The 10,677-nt window shown below is 41.8% G+C and overlaps 1 protein-coding gene across 3 annotated transcripts in view; it reads right to left on the reverse strand.

Moving 5' to 3' along the window:
* The window catches only part of ankrd12 (ankyrin repeat domain 12), a 51,795-nt gene that overhangs the window by 19,415 nt on the left and 21,703 nt on the right, over positions 1–10,677 (reverse strand). For all 3 annotated transcript variants that reach the window (XM_037682382.1, XM_037682380.1, XM_037682381.1), the window contains exon 2: positions 5,022–5,135. In XM_037682382.1, coding sequence (XP_037538310.1) covers positions 5,022–5,081 — 60 coding nt within the window. In that variant the 5' untranslated portion in view covers positions 5,082–5,135. The remainder of the gene's footprint in view (positions 1–5,021; positions 5,136–10,677) is intronic.

Genomic DNA, 10,677 nt, shown 5'->3' on the forward strand with positions numbered 1-10,677 from the left:
CCATCACAGGGACACCCTGGACTGGTCTCCAGTCCATCACAGGGACATAGAGACAAACAAGACAACCATTCATTCTCTCACTCACACCTAGAGACAATTCAGAGTTACCAGTCAGCCTAACATGCATGTTTTAGGTCTGTGGGAGGAAACTGGAGGACCTGGAGAAAACCCACGCATGCACAGAGAGAACATGCAAACTCCACCCAGAAAGGTCCAAGGCTGGGATTTGAACCAGCAACCTTCTCACTGAGTGGCAACAGCTCTTAACAACTGAGTCACTGTGCCCCCGAAGCCCAACATATAATTGCATATTTTTCTTCAGATACCAGATCTGAAATCATTTCAAAAGGTGCAGCATTCTTCAGTCAGGTCATCTGGACGGTTTTTTTTTTTTTTTTTTTAGACGTTTGTCTTTCATCTAAAGGACTTAATCAGTCTGAGAAGCCAAAACAAACTCAGTCCCACAAGCAGCAGACTCGCATAATGGACCAACCAGTTTGCTGGTAATAAGATGGTTTCTGGGGCCCATCCTCTCCCTCGTCGACTCCTCTGAATCAGCCATAGCCAAAGTGGTTCAAAACATCAAAGTTCATGCGCAATAATCCAAGTAATAAAAAAATCCAACAAAGTTCAGTCAGGTCATCTGGATGGTTTCTGGATGAAGGTCTCAACATCAAAAAAAAAAAAAGAAAAAAAAGAAAAGAAACCGTCCAGATGACCCAACTGAACTTGGATTTTTTTTAAACTGGATTATTGAGCATGAACTTTGATGTTTAAACTAAGACCATCTTATGATGAGAAATAATGGTGTTGTAATCATTTTGGTAAAACCTCAGAAGAACGCGAACTCATCCATCCATCCATCCATTATCTTTACCCGTTTATTCCATTTTGGGTCACGGGGGTCGCTGGTGCCCATGTCCAGCAATCACTGTGCGAGGGGCGGGGTACACCCTGGACGGGTCGCAAGTCCATCACAGGGCCACATAGAGACAAACGAGACAAACAACCATTGACTCTCTCACTCACACCTAGGGACAATTTAGAGTTACCAATCAGCCTAACATGCATGTTTTTGGTCTGTGGGAGGAAACCGGAGTACCCGGAGAAAACCCACGCATGCACGGAGAGAACATGCAAACTCCACCCAGATGGCCCCTGGACCAGGGTTTGAACCAGGGACCTGCTCGCTGAGAGGCAGCAGCTCTACCAGTTGCGCCACCGTGCTGCCCACGCGAACTCATGTGATGTGAAATGTCACGTTCAGAGTTTGTGTTGTCAACGACTCAGCCAGTTAATGCTTTAGCATTAGCATGCACACAATTTCATTCCATCACATGTACCACACATGATGCAAATGACAATAAAGAAACCTTGACCTTGACTTTCAGCTACTACCACACCAAATTTTAGCTCGTTTGTTAAAGTAGCTGAGGGCATTTTTGCTGCTTTGTTGCGGCGTGGCGACCATCTTAAGGGGTTGACTCTAAAAATTAATCATTTGCTGATGTGCATCGGTTTACTTTCTGAGAGAGTTTGCAGTGGGTCATGATATAGTTTAATATGCTACACACAAAAACAAGTTAAATCAATATTGGCTTTAAACAATAATTAGGGTTTTTCTTCTTTTTAAACATTTATAAGGTGCCCTGATTGATTCTATAAAGAAGAGCAGAAGTAACGGAACACCCACAGGAACTGGACAAGTAATACATGTATTATCAATCCCCCCCCCCCAATTTAATGTTATTTTACACTCTGATCTGCAGACAAAGCTTTTTCAGTACCATTACTTTTACTGAGTTGCACTTTGGTGCAGTAAAATACATTTCTGGCAGAAGGAAAATGTCTGCAGTGTGGCGCTTTGATCTCAGCAAAGAAATGCTGAAGCTGAAACGTCTGGCACTGTTGAAAGTAGGAGAGCTGCTATATGTGAAGAACTTTTCCTTTAAAATAAAGACAGAATCAATCTTCCTTTTATCTACGAGAATAACTAAGTACTGTTGGTGGTGAAAAAAAAAGTGAAAAAGAACTCATTGTAGTGTCGTAGGCGCTAAACAGCCAACGTGTCACTTGTTTCATGACAAAACACTGAAGTGCAACACAAAAAAAAAAACTGTTATGAGTAAAATAATATCTGCACCAAATATAAAAACGGGACTTTAATGAATGTTTCTGTCCGTGATTATTTATCTGCATTTCTAAATGAAATGAGCTAAAACCAGCGTTATTTGAACATAAAGTGTGTATTTGAAGCGTTTCATACGGAGTTAAAAGAGAGAACTGGCACCCTGCCGACACCCAGATGTTACTGTTCCAATGAGTGGGCGACGTGTGTTTACACACAAAAACTACATTTTTGTACTCGAAAAACAATCGTGCAGATGCGTGAGAAAAGCTGCTGCCCCGATAAAGGGAGACGCAAACGAGTTCAAACATTCTTATAGATAATTCAGCTCAGCGTTCAGGTGGGGGTCAATGAACACAACATAACTAAAAATCTATCTTGCATCTATCTAGTTTATCTTTAGTGTTGGATGTTTTATTGTTTTCCACAGTGCGATGAAGAATGAAAAATAGCCCCCTATAAAATCACTAAGGGGTTTTAAAATGAACTTCGTTGAAGCACAAGTCTGCTCAGCAACATTAGGTTTGGTTTATTTGTCGTATGCAGATCAACACAAGGTCAACAATGCAATGAAATGCTCAGGACGAGAAGAACCGTCTCAACTCACCAAAAAAAAAGAAATACCAAAACTTGTAGCAAAAATACAAAAACAAGGCACCAAAAGTGAAAAAGAAATGCATCCAAGCCTACAGCAGCACGGTCCTATGAGCAGAGTGGTTCTGTTAGCAGCACGGTTCTGTTAACAACATGATGATGATAACGATTGCAGTAACGGACGACGACTGCCCTCCAGACAGACACAGAACATCCAAGGTTTCCCTGTGGAACCGAACTGTTCTGTAGCGTTCGGTCCGTGCAGGGAGATGGAGGATCGTGGAGACGGCTGCCACGACAGTCCGGAGCCTGAACCCGAGACTGGAAGGGAGCCAGGAACTGAACGAAGATGCAGTGCAGGCACAAAAAAAAGTTAAAACAACAGAACAAAAGAAAGAGCGAGTCCAAGCGGCGCTCCCGTCAGTGCTGCCATACTGCAGCGCGCACGTGCTGTCGCTCGTAACATTTAGACCAATGTTGTCTGTTCAGACACCTGTTGCCACTTTAACAGGTGAGTTACTTTGTGAGATCATGAGGTCATTTACAGCAGAATAGTTGAATAATTTAATCTTACCAACACAACTGTAAATTGTTATTGATTTGTTTGTTTATATTATATTGTGCACTTGTATGTTTTGAGTTGTATAAAAAAAAATAGTTATTGAAGTATAAACCGGTGTATGAAAGGTGGCATCTTACTGGGCTGTGACAACTGGAAACTGGAAGATTCAGATGCAGTCTCACTGAACGGTGTTTGCAAACCAGCAACCACCAAGCCGAGCAGCCGGGTTCTGAATGGCCCGGTCGTGTGTGTACGACTTGCAAAACTTTATTACAGCTTTTGCACATTATTTTGTTTCCTGCCTCAGTCCACTCTGAACTCCTCATGGCAGCCGCCCTCGCATGATAATCCACTGGGGTACGCCTTCAATATCAAGTTTTTGTAATAATATTCATCAGTGGCGTGGGTTTTATACCTGGAAGTTTTCTGCCAGAAATCGTTCTCTAGCGCTCTTGAGAAAGCTTGGAGATGCCTGCAACAACATTTAGACAAGTTTGAGACACCAGTGACAACTCTATTTTGAGCCTGAACCAGTACAAAATCCCAGCTCTTCTGAGAGTCACGTGACAACAGAGAAACCTCTTGAATGTTCGGAGACATTCTCTCTCGTGAATCCTGCTCACAACTACTTGGAGCCAAGTGGAAATTTGGCTTAAAGAAATTTATTCTTTTTTTTCCAAATTGAATTTTATTTATACGAATGACTCACCGTGTGAGGTGGCACAAGTGTTTGGAGCTGTGATCCTTAAGATTTTGCTTGGAGGATCACATTTGACAGAGTTCCCTTGGCCCCCAGTACTCGGGTAAACCACTTCAAGAGTCTTAACCTGCATTAGGAAGGAGTCATGATCTCCAGTGAGGACATGGACTCCATGGTGAACTTCAGGCTTTGTAGTGAGGGAGGACCTGAAGCAGGCAGTGGTAGCAAGTCGTTTTAAATGTACATACTGTATTCATTTTTTATCCGAAGGTTCGAAGTTCAGGTTTTTGCAGCAGGAAGGACTGACAAAACAAGTGAACGCGAGTCTAACTTGGTAGCCAGCGACGCTGGTCTGTCCTTCCCAACCAGTCTTGCTAGGACATCGGCAGCTTTATCTGTCCCCGTCTATCAATTAAATGCATATTATTTGGTAACTCAAATCGTCACCAGATCTGAGAGTTGAGCGTGAACGGTTGTCTGTCTTTGTTTGTCTCCATGATCGCGAGCTGTCCGAGGTATCTCCGCCTCTCGCCGATAGACCAATGGAAGTAGGCACCAACTCCCCCGCAGCTTTGTATGGAAAAGTGGGTAAAGAAAATGGATGGATGGAAATACTTCTGTTCCGTAACATGGAGCTACTTTTTGGTAAAGATCTTATTTCGTCTTTTCCATCTTCAGGGGTCACCATCCTGCTTCATCTCACCATGTCCTCCGTATCCTCTACCCTCACTCCTCCTACCAACTACTACATCTTCTCTTTGTCTTTTTCCTGGAAGCTACATCTCTAACATCATTCATCCAATATACTCACTGTCCCGTCATGTCCAGACCTTCTCAGTCTTAAAGTCTAACTTTATCTCTTTTATTGAAAAATGTCCAGTGAGAAAACAAGGAAAAAATAATAAAAATTTTGCTTTAACTGAAAATACTTACGAACTTAGAAAAACATGTATGGCTTTAACTGCAAATATTTTAAGTATCACCTCCTTATGAAAAACAATTGATGGCAATTAAACGCAGAGGTTGAACTTGCGTACCTTCTTCCCCACCGGCTTATCCACCATGGCTCCATCTCGGTCGCCCCCAGGTTTGGCCATGGTGCGGCACCTGACTAGCTTAGACGCCTACTGCACAGCCGGCTCATCATGCACCTGAGAGGAGAAGACAACAGCAATGAGAAGGATCTCAACTTTTCCATAGAACTGTCTGAACAGATGACCGAGATGAGGAAATCTCGGCAGACAGGCAGACCCGAGAAAGAGCTTTGAAAGGCATCAAAGTTAACCGTAGAGGAGCGAAGCTTGTGCGAGTAGATCAGTAATCAGGGAGTTTTATTGAACTTTCCATTACCCTCCTGTAGAATGACCTGAAAGAACGCTCAGGAAACGACTACATGAGGCAGCGTGAATCACAGCTTTAGGGACTCTTCCGTCTCTGGCAGGAAAGCGTCCCCCTGCACGCCGTCTCTACGACACTCATCGGTGAAACCTAGCAGCTCTCTGATGTGGCTCATGACACAAAGCCAGCAGAAGGTGCGCTGTGGGCGCCGCCACAACCGGGAGAAAACGTAACAACCATCTGAACCTCCTCATAGAGTGACGTCTGAACATCATGGCACGAGGATGATCATTTTTAGTCATAAGACCATATTCTCGAGTACTTTGAATGAACTTTACCTGCTTCCTTGTTACGCTCACGCTTTGCTTGAGCAGAAATATTTTATTCTAAATTAAGAAATAGAAAAGCTGATGTTTAAGCAGAAACCTCGATGACGGGGAGAGCCCCATTACTCAACACGAATTCAAATGACAACGTTTTAGATTTTGTGTGACATTTACTCTAAGAACAAACACGACTGCGTAGTTGTTGTGTACAGCGCATTCATTTTTTTAAACTTTACAGGTAATAATTTTTTTTTACTTTACAGGTTATACAATAAAGTTTCTACATAATCACAAAAACAGTTATTCATCCCACTTCTTAGATTTTTTTTTTCAACCAACTTGTGACTTAAAACGCTTAAAGTTGAAAGAAGAAAACCTGTTGATTTGGGGGGGGGGGGGGGGGGATCAACAGGTTTTCTTTAAAACAATGTTTTAAAAAATAATTAAAACTTCTAAAGATTGCCAAAAATATCCTAAGGTGGTATTATTTAAATTGTAACTTAAAATTCAAGCAAAAATTTGCTCTACATACACAACAAATTAGTCTTTATAATTTTTTTTAGGTTAACTAGATAAAATAATGGATAAAATTAATTGGAGTTAACTGGATTAAATAATAATATAAGGCTGCACAGAAGTCTGTTGGAGTCAGTCTCCCCACCGTCACAGACATCTACACCTCCAGATGCAGGAAGAGCCACCTGCATCATGAAGGACCCCACTCACCCAGCACACACACTTTTTGCCCTGCTCCCCTCAGGAAGGAGGTTGAGGAGCATTAAGTGTAGAACCACTAGACTGAGGAACAGCTTCTACCCTGAGGCTGTTAGACTCATGAATCTTTAACCAGAATAATCACTGTGAAAAATCACATCATGCTGCTGCTGATCCGTTTCATGTTGCTGCTGATCTGTTTCATGTTGCTGTGTTCATGCGTGCTCATCTGCTCACACAGACTCATGTTCGTGCTGCTGTTTGACATAATTTTTGTATGCTATTAGTGCTTAGTATATTTTTAGTTGATGTTTTTCTTAGTTCATAACTTAGATGTTATTACTGTTTTTCTTTTAAATTTTGTTGTTGGATGTAACTGGGACCCTGTGTGCATAATCTTGTTCCGCTACATGTACCACATGTGGCGCGAATGACAAATAAATCTCTCTGAATCTGAATAAATTCAACATTAATTTAAAACAAATTAAAGCTTAATTTTACTGGATGGTTAAAGACAACACTCTACATTACTCATAACTAGGGATGCACGATATTATCGGCATGTTATCGGTATCAGCCGATATTGGCGTTAAAGTTAAACATCGAACATTCCATCAGAATTACTCACCATATTAAAGGTTATGTTTTTGTATGACAACCCGGTGACAAGGATGCCTGCAGCGCCAGCACAACGTGATGACGTCACACAACCTGATCTGATCACAGCGGAGAGGAAGAAGTCAAAATGTCGGCGGTGTGGAAGTTTTTTTTGGTTGAGGATGTCGGATTCTGAAGATTTTTGGACTTGGTTGAGTCTCGCTACATCGTCCCCAGTCAGAGATAATTTTCCGACGTCACCTTACTCGAGTTACAAGCCGTCATTTCCGACATCATCGAGAAGTTAATAGCCGATAGCACTTGGGGGAGTTTTACCACAGACATTTGGACGTCAAGTGATGCATGATTAGTTTTACGGCACAATGGATAGACAAAAACTTTGAACCTAAAAAGTCTGTCCTTCATGCACAAGAGTGCAGAGGATCCCACACTGCAGCTAGTAACCTGGAACAAACCTCCACAATGAGACAGCATCGCAGGTGACTAATGCTAATAAATAACATTTAACACTTTTCATTTAATAGAAGTTAAAGTGCTATGCATATAATATGGCTGTTACTGAATAATATTTGTCACCAGCTCTTACAGCTGTTACAAAACCTTTGTAGCAAATAAGCCTAAATAAGAGGGAAATGTTCTGACAAAGGAAAGTTTATTAAAAATATCAGTATCAGTTATCGGACAAATAAATTTAACATATCGGCATATCAGATACTGGCCAAAAATCCAACATTGTGCATCCCTACTCACAACATTATACAGATGTGATCTGACAAAAACAAATTTGGGTTTACAGGGAAACATTCCTCAAAGGAATGCCTATCACCTGCCATCTTGCATGCTGAAGTTTTAAAGAATCATCACACCACGGAGTACGAGTTGAGCACGAGTGTCAGCTACTGACACACCAAACAATAGCCCAATATTTTTAAACCTACATGAGTTGTAACCACTTTTGTGTTTGCTACGATTGATTAGCTTAGCGGTGGAAGCCATCTTGAATTGAACATCCATTGATCGCTTTCTGAGAGAATTTAATTAAAATCGTCACACGGTTCATGATATATTTTGCCAACAGACGGAACGATTGACCCCACACACAAAATTAATTGCGTGCATTCCCACCTTTCATAACAACAGAAAATAAACGTCCTTAGTTTCAACTTTTCATTTACAATTACAGTTTGTGTTACTTTTTTTTTTTAAAACAAATATACATAAATAAATCAATACTGTGAAACATTTGAATCACAATTCATTGGATTTCCTCTGTGTTCATTTAAATGTTCACATAAAAATTAAGCATTTTTGCTTAACACGTCACTCCACTTTAAAAACGTTCACAAAAAATAGCTATTGCTCATCAACACAAACCACAATTACGTATTAAGTTATTCAGTTACGTAGCTTTTTCCTACTGCCCCCAAATGAATAATCCTGATTGTATAAGACAGAATCTGCTGTTCTTTCTGTGAACACACATCCAAGATTATCAAAGGCTTGAAAAATGTTAACCCATAAGAATGTAAACAAAGACTTCAACGTCAGAAAGAAGGGAATTTACATAGTTACGTTTTTCCTTTAAACTCCGGCTCCACAAGCAAAAATAAAGGGTTGCATTCCGGGTTTGTCTTGAGAATAGTATGCGACGGTCTTATAAACAGCTGAGTCAGCAGAGAGACAACAGCATCGTTCCCATGCATGGAATAAAATCCAAAACCTCCCACTGTGGCTACATGAATCATAAATGAACCCAGTTAGGAGCTCTATCCCAACACAGGAGCAACAAGCACAAACTGGTACGAACGTCATATTTACACAGAGCCATCTCGGGGTAAATTTACTGGGGCGTTATAATAAAAAGCATTGCCAGTTGAATCTGCTACGGTGTTTAAAACTGTGGTGTGCATACAACAACACAGCTCTGCACGAGTAAAGAAACAAACGTGGGTTTTAGTTTGAGCTCAGTTTTAATGGTATTCTGTGTGGCCAGTGTTCTAATGTTTGATCGAAGCAAGCTACGGTAAATCATCACCTGGGTAGTCTATTATGATCAAGTGTGACCTAAAGCGCTATAGTAAGAGGCAGTTCTATTTTTACATGCATTTTGTTGACCTCGTGTTTTATGCGTTGGTTCTCAAGTGAGGGGCTGCCCCAGTTCTGCTTTGATCCAATGAAAATGGGGAAGTAGCAGTACGGTCCTGTCGCCACATTTCTCTCTACAAACTTCTTCTTAAGACTCCTTATAAAATGTGCTGTTTCGAATGATGCACTGGTAAATGTCTAGCCCAGTGGTGCCCAATCCTGATCCTTGAGGGCCGTTATCCTGCAAGTTTGAGATGTTTCTCTGCTTTCACTTTGCAGATAATAAATCAGCTTTCTGACCTTTGCCCTCGAGGACCAGGCTTGGACCCTACTGGTCTAGCCAGATGTTATTTCTGCGTATGTTGGTTTTATAAATGTTTAGTAACAACATCCTATAAACAAATGTGTTGTACACCAATGCCTGTAACAAGCTAGTTAATGCTATTAACACATGCACACATTACATTTGTTTAGGTAAATGGTATTGGCAACTGATGACATACTTTAAACTACTTTTTGTGGCAAAAATTAAGAGTCACGCAAAATCTCCCTAAAATGACAAGAAATCCCATCATGATGTTTCTCAAGGTACTTCGACGATTTCGAATGATCCTGAGTGTTGGAACTGTGTTGACAAGTTTAGTTTTTCCCACCGTGCAGCCCTGCTGCTCAGCTGAGGCCAGCAAGTGGTCCGTCATTAGTCAGCAGACAGCCAGAATGCAGAAAAGCTGTCATTCAGCCAGCTGAAAGCCAGAACTGAGCCGTCCACAGCGAGCGTGTGGGTGAAAAGCCAGTGTATTAAAGCAGTATGAACAGGCCAGGACCAAACCAAAAAACAAACGCTGACAGGGGTCCAATCTGGCCCAGGGACAGGGGAGGAGGGTGTGACTATAATTACAGGGGTATTTGGGCACTGGCCAGCTTGGCAATCACGTCCACGGAGTTTCACGAGCAGCTCGGGGCTGCGTAAGCCTCCAACGAGCTCTGCCATTAACCTGGGTCCGTTTCAAGTCCAGATCAAACCCTGGCTACTTCAGTTCACAGAGGCTACAGCTATGATTACTCTGGCAGGGGACGTCACCCAGCTAAAACTGAGTGATGGCAACAATTATCTACTCCACTTAACATCTCTGAAACTAACCATCAGGACTGAAGCAGCATCGCTGAAAAGGATGTTGGGACATCAAGAGATGCCACACTAAACTCTCCAAATGTCTGGTTTTCTTTGTTCAAACATCGGAGTAAATAAAATGAAGCATGCTTCAGCTAAAGTTTACATTCCTATTAGGCCTGTCGCGATAAACAATAAACCAGTTAATTGCATGATAAATTAAAATGAGGTAGATAATTTTCATTTATCGGCTTTATCGTTTCTTCGTGTCTCCCTCTTTCTCCTGAAGGCACTGGATGACAAAAGGCTCAACTCCGGTGCTTTTCACTGACCCCTCCCGTTCTCATTTCCTTAGCGTACAGGGGGAGTGAACTATTGCGTCAGGTAGCCAGCCCAGACGCATCGTCTTGTAACGCTGCAGCATTAGAGCCCCGTGAGGAGTTAGCAGCTAAAGAAAAGCCATTTGATTTTTTTTTTTTTTTGGGGGGGGGGGGGGGGGGG

The sequence above is a fragment of the Nematolebias whitei genome, chromosome 9 (assembly GCF_014905685.2).
Source record: "Nematolebias whitei isolate Nwh7 chromosome 9, NemWhi1, whole genome shotgun sequence".
NCBI lineage: Eukaryota > Metazoa > Chordata > Actinopteri > Cyprinodontiformes > Rivulidae > Nematolebias > Nematolebias whitei.